The 21,753-nt window shown below is 39.6% G+C and overlaps 1 protein-coding gene across 8 annotated transcripts in view; it reads left to right on the top strand.

Annotated features, from left to right (window-relative positions):
* Positions 1–16,192, top strand: part of VTI1A (vesicle transport through interaction with t-SNAREs 1A) — a 433,539-nt gene extending 417,347 nt beyond the window's left edge. For all 8 annotated transcript variants that reach the window (XR_008319202.1, XR_008319201.1, XR_008319199.1 and 5 more), the window contains one exon: positions 13,261–16,192. Coding sequence is in view for 2 of the 8 variants with exons in the window: in XM_053308121.1 (XP_053164096.1) it covers positions 13,261–13,354 (94 nt within the window). In the remaining 6 variants the exon portion in view is untranslated. The remainder of the gene's footprint in view (positions 1–13,260) is intronic.
* The last annotated feature ends 5,561 nt before the right edge of the window (positions 16,193–21,753 follow it).

The following is a 21,753-nucleotide window of genomic DNA, read 5'->3' as shown; positions in this document are numbered from 1 at the left end:
AAGAAGTACTTAAAAACCTAGACTTTGAAAATTGAGTTTGTGAGTAATTCAGACATGTACAGAAACATTCACAAGACTAAAAAGCATTTGCATATCTGTGTTCTTACTGCTCCCTCAGCTGGCCCATATCTTTCTGAATGACTTTTTTGACTGTGGACAGATAATCTCATGGAAATTTCAAAATGTTTTTATATATGAAGGTGTCCAAAGATGTAACTGCTTCAGCATGTAAGGATTTAGACTTGGTTCTCACAACAGCAAGTGATGTGGTAAACCTGTGTTGCTGGACTGTACCATATCAGACTGTGGGTAGGGGCTCACGTGACTGAATTCCATATCCCTTCTGCACAAAACATCCCTGCACATAGAAAACTTGATCTCAAGGGGAAATGGTTTCTAGCCTTCCTTTTTTTATGAGACAGCATTCCACAGTATTCCATTATGCAAGTCTTCCATCTGCAAACTGAAGCAGTACAATCCAGACACAGGCTTACCACTCCATCTCCTGTTAGTAAAAATGAGGTCTTAGGCACACGGTGCTTAAGTAGCTATTATTTGTAAACACCTCAAAAAGAGCAAATATATGTCCCTCTCATTTCTAACTGAGAAATGAACAAAAGTACTTTAAATGAGGGGTGATCCTTTTCCTTACTGTCCTCCTAAAAAGAATAAGATTTCTTGAGGTTGTCAAGTCTTTATGGGCATTGGAAAGAAAGTAAGGAGGACCTTGTGAATGGTGATAGGGCTAGTACTGGATGTGCAACTAAATATCTCAAAGTTGGTGCCAGACTTTAGCCATCTCTATCATCTACTTGTTCCACAAGGGATACAAATTTTTTAAAGCATGGGCACCCATAGTGGGGAACATAAGACTTTACAATGTAGTCAAGTACAGAAAGAATGTTTGAAAACTAGATTAAGACTCAGACATATCCTTCAGGCAGAGGGGGGGAGTCTGTTCATGCATATATATGGATTTCTATACCCTTATGGAGCAGCTCATGGAGTGCAAGGGTGTTACCATTCAATATCACAAGCAGCACATATAATGCATCCCTTGTATGCATGAAATGAATGGGACATCCTAAATGGGAAATTAATGGGGGATCTTAAATGGATCCCATTTTAGGGATCCTGAAATGGAAGTTAATACTAAATAGATTCACTTCAAAATTACCAGATTTCAAAGTGAATGGGGGATCCTGGGTATAGTGGTCTCTATGTGCATTATTCAGGAATCCTTTTTATCTTTGCATCAGAACACTGGCTGACATTTTGTCTAAGGGGTGCACATTAGTAGGGTCTTTGAGAATGTGGCGACAACTCCCACAGTCCTGCACATGTGCTGTTGTGCAAGGGGGCAAATACTTCTGAGCACTGTTTGTGCTCCGGAAGCACAGTAGGCACACTGTAAGACTGAAGACAAGTTGCTGAGAGTAATATTAGTCCCCTCCGGCAACAGCACAGTGTGGAGGAGGACAGAGGGAGTTGCGAGAGGGCTCCTGGCACATCCCCACAGACCTAACACACAGGCTTTGTTCGTCAGGAAGTTGGCCACAATCCTTTTTAGTGTGAGGATTTTATTATACTTGAATCCTGTTTAAAATGCAAGGGCGGATGACTCAAACGTCTGACGTTTGCATCTCCCCCATCTTTTTTTTTTTAAGTGTCTTCATTACAGCCCCAAACTTCCTTTTCAGCAAGGAAAGATATTGCTGAGTAGTGATCTGCATTTTATTTCTTCTTTGAGGTGCCATTACTTTATTGGAAACTGTAAGTCTTCTCTGTGAACACTGAAAGAATAAGCCATCACCCTCTCCATAAATTTATAACTATAATCTCATTGCCCTGCAGAGAGAGGGTGTCTGTAGTAGTTCAAAAGCTGCCTGGTGCTTTTGAATTCCAACTTCCCAACCTATGGCTTCTCCCAATGTACAGAAGGATAGTCTAGTCCTTTTATTAAACCATGGCATTTGAGGTTATAGCAAAATTTGAAGTATGCCTGCCTCCCTAATAGCAATATTTTTACACACTGAAAAGAGAGTACTTTAAGCAAGTATCTCCTGTCAGCTAATTCTCTATCTATTCTCTAATTCTCACAAACCATTTGTGAATACATCGATCGTTTTTATTTATTTCTTTTTCACTGATTCCATCTCTGCTATTCCCAAGATTTCTCTGAATCAGTTGGGCAAAAAATGATTTTTATTTGTTCCACTAGCCTTCTGCAAAAATTAGCTTATGAACTGTTTTTGGTTTTTTTTTAGAAGGAGGCTCAAAGCACACAGCACAAGTTGGAGGGAAAAAAGCCTATAGCAGTCAAAATTGTTGTCTGAAATGTCTTCAGACTCGAAGGCTGAATTTATTGCAGAAAACAAGTCCTAGCACTGTGGAGGTGTGCAGTCCTGCTCATTATCCGTGGAAAAACGGGGAACCAAAAAGCACAGTAAAAAAATTAAATTTTAATAATGCTAGTGATATTTTCTAAATCCTTCTTGACAGAAAGATTCTCATTATTTTTATCTGTCTCCGAGTAGGCTCCTTTAATGCCATCTTCACAAATGGCCTTAGCCATGATTGTTTTCTTTTCTTCATAGCATTCAAGGGAGGGGGTGGAGGATGAATATATACGCTACATACTAAAATGCTTTTCTATCACTCAGCAAGTGCCATAAACATTTTGGATAGCACATTTTTCAGGAAAAATTGCTGCATATGCCTTAGGTTTTTCCCCCCTGACATTGTTTTCAAAAGAGGTCAACACAGTTAAGACAATTGTAGACAAGTTCCTATAGAAAATGACACTCACTCAAGTGTAGAAGGGAAATTGAGCCTAAATGCAAAAGTGGTGTCTGTCTGCCTCTTAAAGCCATAGCTTAATTACAATTTCAATCAAAACAGAAGTTATTTAGCTTTGTATTGGAGCAGTTGAGTTGTGTTAGAGGAAGATTGTAATTTGCGCTTTGGTAAAGCTTCTCTGAAAGTGTTCATTTTGTTTCCTTAAAATTTGTGGAATGTAAGCAAAGCCATTGGTTATCACGGTAGTAGATAGATACAGTCATGTTTGTTCTTGTTGGAACACATTTTCCTGCTAGTGAAATAATTATTCTACCTAGATGAATCTTTTCCTTCATCACCTATTCAGAAACCCCATATGCATGTACATTCTAAAACCAAATATTGTCTGAAGAGCTGTCGGAATACAGAGTCCGAAGAATAAGCACTTGTCATCGTCATCATTATTTTTAAGGAACAACTCGTTAATATCTTGATAATGGTGGGTCATCTTTCAACCCATGAGTGCATGTGCTCCTTGAAGCTGTACTATATGGTTGCCTTGAGGCAACCTTGCCTTGGTTGCCTTGCCTTGAGGCAACCATATGGATATATGTGTTTTAGATAAGCTGGCCAGTGGTTCTGAGGATCTGTGATCACATACATGAATACTAGATTCTTCAGGTTGTCCTTGCGAGTCTACTGTGGCTTCCAAAGATTCAACAAGGAGCACTGTCTAACAGACAAAGTTTGTTCTGGTGTCTGGTAAGAGTGAGCTGCCACAAGAATGTAGTTAAGTAAAAATAGAGGTTGGATGTTGGAACTGACCTTATTGTACCACTGTTGACAAATGAGTCATCTTCTTCATCTGCAATAACAGTTCAGATTTACACCAAAGGAGATTTAGTGCAAACAATTGCATTTAATACTTCTATTGACTTTGGTGATTGACCTCATCATTTCAAGATGAGGCCAACCTGCCAATAGTTTGGAGCCAGTTCAGATGACGGCATTTTCCAGCCTCATCCACCATAAGATGAGCTGCATGAATGTATAGATCCCCTTTCTCCAGTGTGTCATTTTGCTGTAACTTTGCACAATTGCATTGGGGGATAGCCACCCCAACACGTGATTTAAATGCTAAATCATTTGTGAGAGTAATTTAGATGGCACCCTCCACCTATGAAAATAGAATTGTGGGGTGAGCAGAGGCAGCAAGGTATCATACAAACAGGTCCACTGTACATATATCAGATGATTCCTTCCTAGGTTATTACTGGATCTGATTCTGGATCTGAAAGAGGGCTTCTGCAGTCTCAGTAGAGAACAAGTCTCTATAAAGACCACAAGCAAGGTATCTAAAACTAAGACAGCACTCTACAAGGGATGAGTCAGCAGGAAGATACTGCAGGATCGTTCAGGACAAGCAAAGTACAGGCAGATGGGCATGGAGAAGTGGAATGCAATTCTGATAGAATAATCCAGTGGTTGCAGAGTAGCTACCACATATCTTGTCTCAACAATAAATTGCTCAGACTTGAAGAACTGTAGGAGATCTTCAGTGTTGCATTGCAGGCAGTGCAATGAGTGGTTATTCATGTCACCTGATTTCCTGACTCATTAGGCTTTTACTGGCTGGTTTGGTGTGCCTACAGTTCAGTAAAGGTCATTTTATTATTGTTGTATCAAGGTTGCTGAAGTAGTGTTTATATAACAATTAAACATACTGAGTTTTACACTGTCATTTCATTCATTTGGATAATATTCCAGAGAACTGGGCAATTATTATTCCTATTTAAAAATAGGGCTGATTTTTAAATGAGATGGTGTTTTGTCAGATGCTCTGAGAACACGTGCATGAATTTGTGCTTTTATTGAAGTGCACAGTAAAGGCACTGCTAGGCTTTCCAAAGGCACCTTAGAGCCATTAACTTACTTGGCTTTGGACAATAATATTGGTTTTAAAAGGCAAGGTGAATATTGTATATAAATACATTTCTGGAGCCAAAATACATATTCATCTTTTTCTGCATAGATCACTTATCTTCTGATAATCCGCTAGCACTCTAACTGCAACCTGCCTGGAAGAGTAAAGAAAGCTTTAACTAAGGGTTTTTAGCTTCAACTAAGGATTTTATTTTTATTTTTTAATTTCAAAATGCAACCACTTTTCCATGTACTATTTTAAGTAGAAAGGAAACATACACGAAAAAATTGTGCATTTATTGTATCTAATCAACCTTTTGAGCATAATAACCATCATCAGATGATCTTATAGTAGACAATTGTATACTAGCTAGCATAAACACCAGTAGTGTAACTATAATTGAGCGGATGAGTTCAAATAACCCGGGCCCTCTAGCTCCTGGGGACCCCCCACCCCTCCCTAGTTTCTTCATTATCTCCCTCACTCCGAGGGACCTCCAGGGAGAGGGGCTATCACGGGCCTCCTCTCCCCTAGCTACGCCCCTAATAAACACTCATTATCCAAAGGAACAGATGGGCAGTATCACTGCTAGTCACTGCCATTTAATGGCAAATGGTGGGACATAGGAAACAGCCATATACTGAGTCCGACCACTGGTCCATCTAGCTCAGTATTGTCTACACAGACTGACAGCAACTTCTCCAAGGTTGCAGGCAGGAATCTCTCTCAGCCCTATCTTGGAGAAGCCAGGGAGGGAACTTGGAGCCTTCTGCTCTTCTCAGAGTGGCTCCATCCCCTGATGAGAATATCTTACAGTGCTCACACATCAGGTCTCCCATTCATATGCAACCAGAGTGAACCCTGCTTATCTAAGGGGACAAGTCATGCTTGCTACCACAAGACCAGCTCTCCTGTCTCTGGGATAATTACCTATCCATAGTATATTATGTGAATGTGGTGTGTTTTGACCAGATTGGCATCTCTGTTTGATTCCTTTCTTGTCAAGGAGAAGCTCCGTATATTTACCACCCATGCTGCCTTTTCTTTTGTGTTCTAGGTACATGCAAACATTTGAGCTTATGACTAGTGAGGGAATGGGGATCATACTCTCCTATTCCCCTCCCCATTGCATGTGTTGGGTGATCATTTTTGCCTAATGGTCTACATATCTCAAGTCTCATGCCTGTAGACCCCAACAGTATAACCAGTACACCACAAAATTAGAGTCTATAAAAAGGTGGTTGGGGCCTACACACATTGAGCTCTAGGCCCCCTATATGAGTATGACTATCCAGTTCACAGTTGTCGGATGTGATGCAGATGCCTCGGAAAGCAAAGTTAGTGAATACACTCCAGATCTCCTGACTATGCATAGACTCAGATGTCTTTACAGGGCAGTTGTTGCCATTGTTTGTGAACTGTAACTTATATGAAATGTGGAGGGGGACCAACCAGACACAAGTTTGCACAAATATGACTAACTATCTCCTTTGGGAGAGATGTGCAAGGTTATTTTGCTCTCATGTATCCATTTTTCAACATTTGTCATGTACAGAGCAGCATAGAGAGAGCATGCATTCAGCCATGAATTGAAGATGCTTTTGATGGCCAACATCCTGTCTAAAAAAGCACAGGTGCTTTGTGAGAGGTGCCAATGCTGCTGCTGAGTTCCAGGGCAATGCAGCACCAGTACTCACATGGGGAGAGCAATCTGGACGACCTCCCCTTCCCTCAGAAGCGCTCTATGCCATGCAAAAATTTGTCCCCACAGAATGCATTATAAAGGACATACTTTTGCATGGCACAGAGCATTCCAGGGGAGATCGTTACGATTCCCACACCACCACCTCCTGTTGCACCCAAGCTTTGTTCGTCAGGCTAGCAGCTGATATTGTATTTAGTTAGTTAAAACATTTTTATAATTCTTTTTTGAAAATACATTCACACAAAAAATTCATAATCAAACATAAAACAAGAAATCACATCATAAAAGAAAAACAACAGACAATAAGAGAACCAGGAGCAGAATAAAATATCTTAGAACCAATTTAAAAGATTTAAAAACCAATTTCTCACTTAAAACTTTCTGTGAACATCCAGCTGAAACAGATATGAGTTTTAAACGGACTTTGAAAACCTAAGTGTTGGGGTCAGATGAATCCCTTTAGGTAAGTGGTATGGTACGGTGCTACCATACTCTTTTTAAAAACCTCTTAAAATATAAATGGTTAATTTCCATGTGCTTGTTGCACATGCAATCTTTTCCTCTTTATTTTCATTTACCAACTGAACATGTGTATAAATCCTAGGCCTTGGACATTAATATAGTACTTAAAACTTGGAATGAATGCAGACAATATGTTTACCTTGCAGTTGCTAGTCTTTTCACATGACTTTTTTAAAAAAATTGTTTGTAAGTTATATAATAGAGAGGACCCCTGCTGAGTCTCCTCTTTTCCACTTCATCATGAATCCAAATCTGTCATTTTCTGGAGTGTTCAGGTTCTCTCAAAGCATTCTGATTGTTTGCATTATAATCATGTGGGATGCTGCTTAGGCAAACGTCACTAATTTGCATAAGCAATTTCTGCAGCTCCTAGACTTGCTGGTGCTACCTAGGCATCATGTTGCTATGGTTGTCTTTGCAAGTACTAGTGTCCTTTGCGTGCCTGAGCAGTGTGTGCAATGTTACCAGTTTGGAAGAGAGGGCAGAGTACTTCCTGTTAAACAAGTGATTAATCATGGGATACCTTCCAAGGAAAGGGGGAGAGGGGGATCCTTGGAACATCTTCACAACTTCTTCCTCCACCAAACGTTTCACACAACAATGATATATCATTAATAATGGACACCACACATTACAACAATCCACCACAATTACCACATCTGCTTAAAACCTACCCACATCCACATTAGCTCTAAAGCAGCCTACTATATTGTGTTGCCTACAGAGGAGAAATCGCTTTGCCCAGTTCTTGGTCTAGTTCAATGCTGAATGTATCAATTTTCAGAAAATCATGTCACATATAATTAGGCCTACAGTTTTCTCATCAATTCATTTGTTCTCTTGAGAAGAATCTTTTTCCAAGATTTTTCTTTCGTTGCAATAAAAGCATGCTGATTCATGACAGCCATTTATTTATTTTTTCTGTTGGTGTCAGAGCAGAATGCCTCTTGGAACGTTCTTCGTTATTTTGAGTAAAATTTAGATACTTTGGATAATAAGATTTGCAGTGGCTTGCTTATGTCACCTATTTCAAATCATGTTTCTACAATTTCTAATTTTAATGACAATTCTTCTTGTAGCCATTAGCACTTAATGGCAGGATATCATTATTCATTGCTGGTCAGTCAGGCACTAAAGCATGTACAAGACATTAGGCTGAACTCTAAATGTCATACACTTCCCCCACTAATGAATGCAGCTTTTGGTTTGGTTTGGTTTTTCCCTAAAAGATTTTTAAACTGTTGGAATCCTTAGTATAGGAGTGAGTTCACAATAGCTTTTTCCAGAACTCCTGAAGATCCAACCATGCTGCATACCAAACCAAAGCCACTGTGTGCTGAGACTTTGAAAGATGTGATTTAAAATGGCAATAATGCAAACAATGGTGTTGGAAATGGGTGGAGTTGTGGGCTTGAAGGCCACTAGCTTGGAAATCATTCACCTGCTTCCTCTAAGGTGGAAAAGTGATGGTTGGTTGGTTTATTATAGTTGTACACCACCCTGAACTTCTGTCTCTGGCCGGAATGATGGTTTAATCCATCATTTTGCTGAACAAAGTTGGCATTGATTCAAAAGTGGAACTACTAGAAGTTTATTCAACTAGAACTTAAGTATCATGACAACACATAAGAAAAGGGAGGTAAGAATTGAAGGCCTAATGGTTTTTAAGTACTATATTGCATTTTGCCCACATCTATTTAATGTGGCATCCCAAGAGCTGTTTCTACTGAGTGTAAAGCCACAACAATTTGTGTCAGCCAATGCCCTTCTTCATATGTGGTTTTAGTGGCTCTGGCGACAAAATTCCCACAAGGCTACAGGGCTAGTAACTTTCAATACAAGTTGTTAATGAAAATTGATGTGCTGGAATGGAGGCAGTATTGCACTTTGCTCTGAGAGCCTGCAAGTCAAACCCCAGCTTCTGTGTGTTCCCTTTTGGCAGTACCAGTCTTAGGGTTGGGTGAACCAGGTAGCTGCCCACTGTTCCTAACTGAAGAGGGTGCCAAGTTGAACTTGGAGGGGCACCAAAGGCACTCTCATCCAGGGTGCTATTTGTCCTAGGACTGGCCCTCTGTTGGGTCATCTTGAGCAAATACTATGTCTCAGTCTTCCTAACCTCTAAAATGCCAATAGTGATCCATTCCTTCAAGGGATTATTGAAAGATAAATGTTTGGGGAAAATAATGTGCATCAAAATCCTATATAAATGAGAAATTAGAATGGATACAAGGCTTCCTGCTTTGAAAGAAATTAGCTCAGCTATAACTGGACATATGGGCACAATCAAGTGCAGAGTTGTGGAACTTGCATTCACTGACATCATGGAACCTCCATGTGATCCATGGCTGTGGATCCATGATTTATTGAGGACATTGCACAGTTTTGAAATCAAGAAGCCTACGTGAAAACACTTTTAATGGTAAACATCAGCACTTATGACAACAGACTTTCACCACTAAGGGCTGGTTCAGAAGCTTTCCCCCCTGCCTGAGCAATGCAACCCATCCATCTATAGTGACACATCTGTGCAGATGACTTAATATGTGATCTAGTTCTCTATAGACAGCCCTGTTACCACAATGGCTGAAAAATGGGCAGAAAAGAATCTCAGTATCTGACCTGGCCCTATGTAGAGCTCACACCAGTGTACAGATCTGTGGGCAAAACCTTCTGTGAATTCAGCACAGAGACTGCATCAAATAAACAGTTAATTCGTCTTAATATCAGCAACACTGTGATTCATAATGCAAACTGGAAGCATCCTTGATGTTTTAGTCACACATTCCTTTTAATTTGGCCATGCATTCTTTTAAAGCTACAGTGTGCTAACTTAATAAAATGCAGCATGCAAATGCACAAGTTTTTGCCTTCAGGCACTTTAGCCATGGATGTTTCAGTGGGTGTCTCCTTTCAAGTATATATTCTTTCTTAAATTATTTACCCTGTAAACATGCTTTGTGTTTTCAAAGCAGGCTCTGGGTTCCCTGTCTGGGAGATTTTGCTAAATTTTAAAGGTAACAAGAATCCAGAGTTGCAAATATCATTTGCTTTGTGCTGATATATTAGCTGTGTGGCTGTTTTGCAGAGGATATTGAACCCCACTTTGCCTCCCTCCCCCATTTGAAATTCCTTGCTGCTTTGCCTGGAGCAATACCCACTGGCAGTGTCTGGCTGTGACAGTACTTGAGGCCTCTTTACAGATGGGTCCTGCCAATGCCAACCATTGTTCTGCCACTGTGAGCTGGTTTAATTACAGAATACTGCTGAAATCCCACCCAGCCCCCTCTCTCTTGATTCTTTTCTTTAGTACCCTACCCTGACGTTGACTTGAGATCCAAATTGAAGTAACACCAGAATCAAAGTTCTTCCTGTAACATTCCATCCCATCACTCTCCAAAATGGAGATCCACTCCTTTCGCAACACATTCTGAATTTTCCTAGCCCTGCTTCTTTGGTAGTAAAGCAGTAGTCAGTCAACATAATTTTATAAAGATCCAAAGAGAATATTTATTCTAGGGTTAAATATGAAATATTATATTTCTGCACAAGAGTGTGTTGATAACATCCTTCGTGTTTCATGATTAATTTGTTCCGTTCAATATTGTATTCTTTTGCTGCAATGGGCAAGCTAATTCAGAATCCTAGAAGTTGAACTTTGATATGCATATCCTAGATTCGCACTTTAATGGAACATTTAATTAGCAGATACAGGTGGGGGTCTGCATTCCTTCGTCTTCTCCTGATGAGGATTTTAGAGACAAGATTGCAGATTAAGTAATCTTGCAATCAAATGTGCAGCCAGAGAATTAGAAATGAAACATTTGGAGGAATCATATTCTTTTTTTCTTACGTTAATTTGGGTGTGATGAAACAGTAATAACTAGGTCAGATATGAGGCAATGGCTTAAGGATTCAGCATGTTAGACGTATGCATTTGCCTATGTGTTCGACTGAGCAAGTTTCATCAGTTAATCCTTTGTAAATTAGCATTATGGATGCCTTGGGGCCCACATCCCTCAAATAAAATGGTTGTCAGCCCAGTTGTATTAGAGGCATATTACTGTATGTTACTTAAGGCTGGATTCTTAAAGAGTTTTCATGCTTTTTAATCTGTTTCTCTGCTGAATTTCAGTTTTTCGGAGTTTCTTTTCAGGATCAATGAGGGTAACTGAATAAATATGCATTCTGTGTTTCATGCATTCATTTGGGCAAATAGTTTTGCGATCAGATGTTGTTTGTCTAGAGAATGTCCCAAAATAAGAGGAAAAGAAAGAGAGGAAAAGAAAGAGCAAGAGGGCTGTAAGTTCAGGTGTTAATCTGCACGGCAAACCAGTAAGAGGCAGAAGCCCCCTTTAATTAGCTTTAGTTTGTTAGACCATTAAACATTTCTTCTCCAAGAGAAACAGAGAACTCTGCTCCCTTTGGCAGAGTAAATATTGCCTGTTAAGTTTGAATTAGCTGTCATCGTGGGAGAATTAATGCTGAGCTTTATCCTTTCTAGTGAGGAAGGGAAAAATAAACGAGACAGATCTTAGTTCAGCTTTAAGTGATAAATGAGGACAAAGCAGGCCATTCATCTCCTGCTAGCAAAGTGGACACAAGCACTAAAGCAGTTTTGCGGAAGACGTGTCAGCAAATGTGATCATTTTGTAACCTGTCAGGAGGATAGAGAGCTAGTCCTTTTAAAGTGTCACAGGGGAGTGTGTTTGTCTGATGTGACAGTTTTCATCCATCCATTTACTTTTTTTTTTTTTAGGTGAATCTTGGAGTAGTGGGGGACATTGTTAGAGAAGTCAGGCGGGGCCTGTAGTTGCTCAAAAGTGAATCCTTCCACAGTTCTATTTCCTGTACATGCTGTCCACACATACAAACCCTTCTCATAGGATATAATGATTCAACCAGGAAACAGTCTCATCTATAGAGATGTTTTTTATTTGCTACTTTAAAATGTGTGCAGTTTTTGACAAACTGCTCCCTGCCTTATTTTGACCCTCTTGCCCGGACAAGCAAACTCTATTGTACCTCTTTCCTCTTTCTGCTATTCATGATATTTGTTTGGATATCAGTTTACATTTTTTCTTCTAGGTTTTATCTATAACCAAAACTAAATTAAACTTTGGGTTGGTTATTTTCTTTTCTTCATCTGATTTTGATGATATTCTGCAGTCAAATATGCCCCTGGCACTTTAAAGTCAATATTGCTTCTCTTTAAAGTAACAAACAAACAAATGCACTGAATTAAAACCCAGGTCTTTTCTAAAAACAATATTGATTGTTAGCCATTTGGTCCTTTTTAATAGCTCTTAAATAGCTCATTTTCATTCAAATTCTGAGGAGTGGTAAGTAATGTATGATGAGAGGTTTGAAATGGTGGAATAAAATAAAGTGATAATACTAAGTTTAGTAGTAGCAGTAGTAGTAGTAGTAGTAGTAGTAGTACTTCTTCTTCTTCTTGCATCTCTTTACTCAGTCAGTCATGTTTATTTACAGTCATAGACCAAAATTTAAAGCATACATAATAATACACATGATATAATAATAATATATACATGATATAAACAGAGACATAAACTCATCCTAGTCAGCAGTTTCCAGTTTGCATAATCTGGTTTACCATCTGTTTACTAATTTCTATATTTTCAAAACACAGCCACTGTAATACTTGTTCCATTACCATACGTTAACCTGTCTTATTACCATATGTTAACCTGTTCAACTAAGACCATAGGGGCTTTTACAACATAAGCTGCACAGTCTGACGAGGTTTTGTAAAATAACATCCTTTTTCTCAAATCTATACTTTATACTTCTCCTTGGTGTTTGGTACAAGTAACTACTTTCCCAACAAATGTTTCCTTGAAATTGTACACCTTAATGCTAAGATCCCCTGAAATTAGTAAATTCTTTCTCTTCTGATTTGGGAAACCAAAATAAAGTTATTTGAGACGATCCATGATGGTTTAAGAGATCATTTATTAATATCAGCCTTTTCTCTCTATGAGTCCCCATCAGATTTGTTTTTTATTTAATAGATTTTAAATGTTCACATGAATTGTGAGATGCAAGTTAATTGGCTTATAGAATCTATATGTGTTATAATAACAAAGTTTTAACACACATTCTAAACTTAAGACCCATCAAATGCTTTTAAATACAGAAATTGAAATACAAAAATAACAAGCAAAATCAGTAAAGACACTAATTGTATAAGCCACATAGCTGTTCTCTATGGGTAACTTGCGTAGAAAAGAAAAGTTATATGAGTTACATCAGTCTTCTATTGTATTTATTCTATTTTTACCACTTTCTCTCTCTCTTTCCCTTTCCCTAGGATTATCCAAAACCGGATTTTGATAGTTATCTTGGGAATCATCGTCATCTTTGCCGTCGTGATGGTTATTTATTTTTCTGTCAAGGAACACTGATATCTTTATTCGTCACTAACCAGCAACAAACTGCTTCAGAGTAATTAAGACAAAGTGGTCACATGAATCATTCTCTTGCACTGAAATGGTTCTCCCCCTCCAAGTCTGCTGTTCAACTCTGGTGCAAGTAGCATATATATATTTTGTCTTACTGACTGCATGCACATTTAATATTTTTCTTTGTTTTAAAGAGTGTGTTGTACTATGAATGTTTTTATTTTCCCGTATAAACATTTGGAATGAGCATTTGTAATTAGCAGATATAGAAGATGGCATAAGTAATTATTGTATTAAATTTCAGTTCAGATTAATAATGCTGATAGTGAAAGAGTTTAGATGCCTGCTTGTAGTGGGTTGGTGTTTAAATCTCTGGCAGAAAATTCCTTTTTAGGATGTTGAAGTGGGGGGGGAGGAGACGTGGCGGGGGGCAGAACACTATTACAAGTGAGATATGCTTGTACTTGAATAACTATTACAAATGTGACCCAGCAAAGCAGGGAAGTTATTTCCAATAAACATATCACCTTTTTTCAGGGTAGTTTAATGTCCACTGCAAACCTATTATTCAAATAGAATCATTGTCTTTTTTTCAAATGTGTGTGTGTGCATGCGTTCATTTCCCTCCTTATCTGCATCAAGCCCTGGATTGCAGTGTTGCCCTATGACCAAGTTTTTATGCTGTTAATTCTGCTTTGTATCATTGTGATTTTAATGTACATGGTATTCAAAGCAAGAAAGAGATTGATTAATAGATATTTAGAGATCCCCTCTAAGTAATTTCTGAATTTTAATTTAAATTCCACATAATAATGAGATTTAAAATGTTGAAGTACTGTGTTAAAATAAATATGGTGATAGTGTGTGGGGAGAAGCATTTTAATGAATAGTATCCAACCTTTAATAGCCATTTCATTTGAACAAAAATTGTCTTAGCTGGTATACAGCACCAGGATTACATTTGTTCAGACTGTCTGTAAGGGGTGTGTGGGAATACCCAGTTCCAAATAATCATGTAACTGTTAAACAAAAACCTAGTTAAACAAAACACCCTTCTATTTTCTTTTCTATGCCATTGTCTTAGCTGCTACTGTCTTCCAGCCTTCTTTTGGGACACTGAGAGTCAAGTTGTTGCTATCCCTTCTGCCTTCTCTTTTCCACATATTATGTGGCTCACATATACACACTGTGGGAAGCCATGGCCAATGCTGCCTGACTGCCACATGTGTGCATGATGAATATAACTGAAAACATGCATTTGTTTGAACACACACATTACACTTTCATTACATGAACATTTTTTAAGATATTTCTTTAAAATATAACATCTGAAGTAACTCTAGTTCTGTGACTAGATGGGATGATGATGATGGGACTGAAAGGACAAATTCAATTATTGCTAGATAATTTGCACTGAGATAATTAGAACATCCGCTCACATTTGGCAACATAATGCAGGTTGGCAACATAATCCAGTATGGATTCTGCTCCTACCATCATAGCCCAGCACAGACTCTTCCCGGACTATTCTCTCTTCCCTAATAGAATGGATGTGTGGCAGTGGAGAAGGCACAAAAGAGGTTTCCATAGTAGGGTCTGCACTCCAGCATTCAGAGCAACCAGGAATTGTGGGAAATGTTTTCCTTGGACATTGAGAACCATGGAGAAGTACATTTCCTATGGTTCCTTGTATCCCTGGATACTTCAGCTGATGTTCATAATAATGTCTAAGGTTCTACCACTGCACTTGCCACAAGCTTGCCATCTCAACATCCAGGAAAAGACAGAGAAGGAACAATGAGGAGGGCTTATATTGTGGATCCAAACCAGATCCAGATTGAGTCAGCCTGGATTCCGGAGGGACCCGATCCCAATCTTAAATGGATCCAGAGATGAACCCATCTAATCAGCTATCTAACTCTTAACTACAGGCCCCCCCTTTCACTAGACAAATCCCTATTGTATCCCTAACGCACATTAAGTTCTTCTCAGCTTTGACTGACTTCCTTGAAAGTCAAGAGCCTCACACAAAATGGTCATGGCTAATATGAAGCTTTGAAGTCATAAACTGTCATAAACTGTATTAAGCAAGTATGCTTCTGTTGCTTGGTAATAATCATAATTATAATTTTTTCATCCATCTAACTTGGAGATATGAGAGAGAAATTTTAATAATGCTTTTTAAAATTCAGTATATAGAATGCCTTGTAAAGATTATGAAACCAGAGATTCTGAACCCTTAGGGATCAGACTAAACTTATTGTATGGTTTTCATCATCATTGTAAACCATACAATATTTGAGGGACACAAAAGATAGTCAGAGAATCACCTGAAGGTCATAAGACTTTAGTAGCTTAAGCTCACCTAGTGTTTTAGAGAACACTGCATTTCTATTGGTTCCTATGAGATCCCTAGTCAAACACCTGGGAATGGAATTTGGTCCTGAATCTGTTTACTCATCAGACACAAAGAATTGAGTGAAATCTATGTTGATGTAGCCGACTCAAATAAAACTTGTATAGCTTAGTGAAGAAATTCAAGATGAGGAGATTCACAGGAGAAATGCTGCTTATTGAAAAAGGTTAGGGCATGCATGTCTTCAGATAAATCATTTAAGTTGTGTAAACAGAACTGTAGCCTTTACCATCTTAATAATAGGGAAGGACTGAGTTCATGGGATCTGGGCAAGCAGGGATGAGGGAGAAGGCTGCTAGTGTTAAAAGTATGTATCGAAGCAGGTCAGAAGATGTGAATTTTCATAAATCCTTTTGTTCTTATAATAAAACTGTAAATATATATCTCAAAGAAGAAAATATTAAATTCTTTTGGCTTTCTGGTTATTTTTTGTTGTTTGTCATTGATCTGCCTCTTCATGCCATGGTCAAATCCGAGCTAATTCTGACTTATCTTTTCCAATTTCATCATGCATTAGAATACTGAGATTCCTCCTACCCCAGCATTCCAAAAATATAACGGTGAAATTTGACCTCAATGGCACCCATTGAAGGATGCCAAATAACCATGCCAGGCCTCATTCCAAATTTCACTGTTCATGCCTCAGTTTTAGAACATATGAAAGCTGCCTTGTATTGAATTAGGCCATGGGTCTATCTAGCTCAGTATTCTTATCACAGATTGGCAGCAGCTCTGCAGCATTTTAGACAGGGATCTTTCCTAACTCTACCAGGGACTGAAACTGAGATCTTCTGCATGTAAAGCATGCACTCTCCAACTGAGCTATAGTTCCACCTTACATGTTTCTTTCTATATCCTAGCCCCTTCATAGTGATACCCACATGCTTGATGCTATTATAATTCACTATTACACTGTATCATACACATGGATGGTCTATCTATTTCCTTAAGTCCTACAAACAGCAACCTTTTGGAACCGGAGCTGACACACTGAGGTTGTTCTCATGAGCAGCCTAGCCTGGGCTAGGCTGCTTGTGTGGAGCACCAGGATCCTCATGGATCCCAGCACTCCCCAACCCCAGCCAAACCTTACTTTTAAGCCTGGCTCTTAGCCAAGGTTAAGGCAGCAAAAGCAAAAGCCGCCTTAGACTGTCTGCTGGAATCTTGTTTCATCAGCCTGCACACAGCCAGAGGAGACACAGAGATGGGAACCTAAAGACACATCATCCCGGCCTGCAGCAGGGAGTGCAGTCTGCACTTCCAGCAATGTTTGAAGGATTGTCTGGGTAGGAAGGTAAGATTTTGCTACCGCCCGCTCCCGCCCACTGCCCGCCCAAACGGTCATGCGAATAGCTCCACTAAGTTCAGGCTCCTTAGCATGTAATAACCATATGTTGTGGCAGGAAAAGAATGAAAGATGTCTGGGTTCATAATAGGGCTGTGCACTGAATCAGAGCAATAGTCAAATCCAAATCAATACAGTCCCTATCAGCAATATTTTTATCATATTGTTTTCAATGCAAAATGGCTAATATTGGGCAGTGTCGGATACTGTGTTTTTTGTATTGTATCAGACTGTATTGCCCTCCATCCAATGATCAGATGGCTACATGCTTTTCTCTTTTGCTGATGATGTCACAAGACTTACTTGTCATTCACTTTGTTGATGTGCCATATTTCGGAAAGGCAAAGGGCGGGGCAGGGTAAGAGAGCAGTGACCCAAGCATGCTGAAGGGGGTTCATCTCCCTTCCAATCACAGTGCTTGAGAGATGGGAAGTAGATGACTGCATTGAAGGTATCTGAACCAAAATGCCACCCTCCTGTGAGCCACTTTTTAGAGGAGCATTGGGATGGTACTACTTGCCAAGGGAAGTTGACCTTATCGGAATGTATTTTCTGAAGTACATTTCAAAGCAAAATATGATGGGAAAGGCTTGCCTGCTTCTCGGAAGCCCTGACAGTTCTGCATGAAATTAGGGTGGTATCAAAACCTAGCCAGGGTCCACCATCAAATCCTTAAGAAAGGTCTACCATGCCTAAAAATGTCCCATTCTGACTTAACAATAATACCTTTATAGACATTTTTCAGTTTCCCCATTATGTCCTATGGATCATTATATCCTATGGGACGATGCGGCAACCCAATAACAATGCATCAGATGATTCCATCTGGGCTGATACAATTATCAGATGCACAATTCAATAATTGCTTGCATCAGATCCAATAATTTCCTCCAGGCACAGCCCTAGTTCATCATCAACATCAGTTAATTATGAATCGAGGAAAATAAGCACACAGTGGCTATCGTTACGTTTTATTTCTTTGTACTGGATGTTGGGCTCAATATTTTTTCTCAGAATGACTGCTTAGGTTCAGCTTGAAGCTTACACTAGCCAAATCAACAGTAACCTAGTGCTACAATACATGAGCAATTAAATGCCTACAGGTAGGCAAACCATCACTGCTCCCCACCACAACAGAGGCACTGACTTCCACTGAACTCATTTGTCACATCTTTAGGAGGTTGCTGAATGAATCAAATGCATCTAAACATAACCATCAAAAAGCAAAGTGTTCTACTGTTGCAAAGCCTTTATTGAATAATGATGAATTAAGGCAGGCACATAACGTGCTCTTGTGTAAAATTCATATTTGCTACACAGTTCCACTGTGTAGAATCACTAAACTAATGTTGCACTGATGCAGAATCAAACACAGTTTAATTAAAGACACTTAAGTTTTAAAGAGTTTTTAAATGCTCTACGTTTTGGGGAAAATATCAGAAAAATGTAGCCTGACTGACGTCAGTTCCCATCTCTGGGATAGAAGGCCATTTGGTATTCTGTTTAAGGCAGGCTGGATTGTCTTATTTTGCAGCCAGCTTGGTGGGGGGTTTTCTTTGCTGCTGCTTCAGAGCACGGAGCTTCAAAGGCTGAAATTAATGGTGAACAAAATTGTGCAGCTCTGACCATCCCATGCGGGGCAAACCCATTGAGGGTTATCATTAAGTAAAGAAATAAAGAAAAAAAAAACCCTGCCAGTTCCTAAAAAAGCTCATCAGATAATGACCTCAGTGATTGGGTTTTCATTACCAAACAGCATCCTGAGATTGTCTGCCCCACAAAAAAAAAAAAAAAAGGCAACTGTGTGTGTGTGTCTCCCCCCACCTCTCTTTCTTTCTCTCTCTCTCTCTTTTTGCACATCTTTTCTTTAAACCTGTCAGATCATTTCAGTATTTCAAATCCGAGGAAAACAGCCTGCCTGCTGCTGTATTTGAAGTTGTAATGGTGTCAAAAAGTCACGACTGACTGACAGCCGTCAGTCCCAGAGGAGCTCATTAAATCATAAAAACTTGACAAGGAAATAATTGAGCATCACTGGCAGCTTGGCGCCTGTTTAGACGTTTTTATTTTCTTTCATTATTAGTCCCCACCATTACGTTCATTAACAAATTGCATTAAACAAATGTTAAGGGCTAATGATTTGTTTATCGCGGTTATTATTATTATTATTATTATTTAAACATTAGCTGCGTCATGTGGTACCTCAGCAGCTTCACGCTATCATCTGACTGAATATTTTTCTACTCAGAGCTCTGGGTACTGTTGGAATATGAAATAGATTATTCATTACCCTCCTCTTTGCCACTGATTTGGTTTCATGTAGCGTCTTCCACAGAGAAAGATGAAAACTTGTCAAAAATAGGTTATATCTTATTCTAAGGGCAACAATAGCAGCAGGTACAGGCACACTTTAATATTTAATTAAGGTTGATGTTAACCCCTTTAAATGACTTTAGCTGTGAGTTATATTCAAGTGCAGAAGAGAAAAATAATTGTACTTAATTTGCAACCTGTACAGCAGGCATTCATTTTAGACTTACTTGAAAATTCAAAGAATAATTTTAAATAATAAAATTTTGAAATAAATATTTATTTGTCCTACATCTCAAAACTTAGCCACTTTGGACAATATCCAATATATATATATTGCTTTAAAAAATAATTAAAAACTAGAGACCTCTGGTGAGGAGAAAGAGTTGCATGTGAATCCCTCAGAACTTCTTGACTGTGGTAATAAAATTCCGTTATTCACGACAGCCTGTTAACTGCTCAGCATGTGTTTTTGAACAAGGAGAATTTTGTTTCAAGCAGCTGCAAATAAGTGTTCCTCTTACTTGGGGGGGGGGCATTTATTTTTAATTCTACATGTCCTTGTATTGCCTACTAATAGTGTCCCAGTGATAAGAAAATCCAAGCTCAATGACTGGTCAGATATAGTTAAAATCCCAGTTCATATAAGAAGGAAGAATGATTGACACATCCCTCTCATAGATCTACTCCCCCAAACATCCCTGGTATTGTATCCATGGGCCAGTCTCATTTCCCCCCAGTTAGAAATACAGTTAAGTGATAATGGTTTATGAATCAGGACCAGGCGTTGCCCTTTAGCATCCACAAATGTCCCATGCAGGTGCATCATTAGGATTTGGCCCATCGGGCACAGACCCCCTAATGAATTGCTCAGAGCCCCAAATCTTCTCATCCACCTCCCACGACCTCTTCCAGAAAGGCAGTGCAGCAGTCCAGGCACCTGCACAGAGCATGGGAGAGAGCTGCTAGCAACACATAGCTCTCTGCTGCTTCCGCTTTCATAGGTGTTGTATTAGAATATAAGAGGCTATTAAAAACATATGGAATTGTTCTGTGGGGGGTTGATTGAATTTATGATTGAATTTGGGGAGGGGGGCCTAGGCCCCGAATATTTTAAGCACCTAGCAACAGCCCTGGCCCTATGTACCTGCCCATCCCATGTGCCGCCATCTCTCATTTCAAGAGTGAGCAGGCACCACCTTTTTCAGTGTGCCGTCCAGCTCTTTAACCATACAGGCTTTTCAATTCCTCATAGGCGGTGGCTACACGCTCTGAACTGTGACACTTTTCCACGCTTGAGGCAGCTCTGAACTGCGACACTCATCCATGCTTTTCAAAGCATACATAGAAAGCTGTGTATGAAGAGGAAAAAGCGGTGAGGGGAACACGGGATAAAAATGGACCATCCCATAAAGCTGCTTAATAGTAAAACCAGGCCTTTATCTCAATAACATTTGATTTATTCTTGTGCCATGCATTTCCACATTTTGCATATTTAGAAATATATGTCACATCCAAGGAGCTACTTTAGACTTGGTCAAAGTACCCACCAAGTGCAATCAGTGACATTAAAAAAAAACACCACAACGACGACAGGCCTCCATACCATATCACACACTGCTTTTGTGACCCTCACAGCTCCCCATTTCAAGATCGTTCTGCTGTGCAGCATTGGGGACTGTTCTTCAAGAGAGACAAATCCAAAACTTCCAGGATACATGCCCTCATACATACCTGACAGTTTCTCTTTTAGCAGCAATCCCTGCCACCATCACCTCCCCATAAAGCTGCCTTGTAACTGTTGCCCAGGTCATGCAAATGGCCAATGCCCATACACAGAGTATAAAAGATGGCCTCCACAAATGTACAGAAGCCCGAATCAGGGCCCTGCACACTGGGGGGAGGCCAGCGGAGGCAGGGGGAGCTGTCACCGCTGCCCCCCAGAGCCGCTGTAGTGAGTACTTCCCTTTACATTTCTGATTCTTTTTAAGCACTTTTAGAAGTCCCCCTGCTCCCGCTGCTCCTGTACCAGTCAGTGGGAATCCTTGCTAGATTCCCCTTTGCCAGTAGAGCTCCAAACCGGACCCAAATCAGTTCAAATTCTAACCAAACTGGGTCCCAGCCTGGAAGTGGGGGGGGGGAACCAAACCAGTCTGGCCCAGTTCAAATCCTGTCCTGCAGTCCTACCTTGTACCTAATCTCTTCAGATTCAAACTGAGCCGGAGAAACCGGTTTTATGCACATCCCTGCTCTGGTGGATGTACATTCTTTTCCCTTGTGGCAGGTCTCACGCTTGTCCCTTCCCAATTACGTTTTGAACTTAAGAGAAAT

Source organism: Hemicordylus capensis, chromosome 3, assembly GCF_027244095.1.
Source record: "Hemicordylus capensis ecotype Gifberg chromosome 3, rHemCap1.1.pri, whole genome shotgun sequence".
NCBI classification, from domain to species: Eukaryota; Metazoa; Chordata; class Lepidosauria; order Squamata; family Cordylidae; genus Hemicordylus; species Hemicordylus capensis.
The sequence above is the reverse complement of the archived record's forward strand: the minus strand, read 5'-3'. Positions and strand labels throughout refer to the sequence as shown.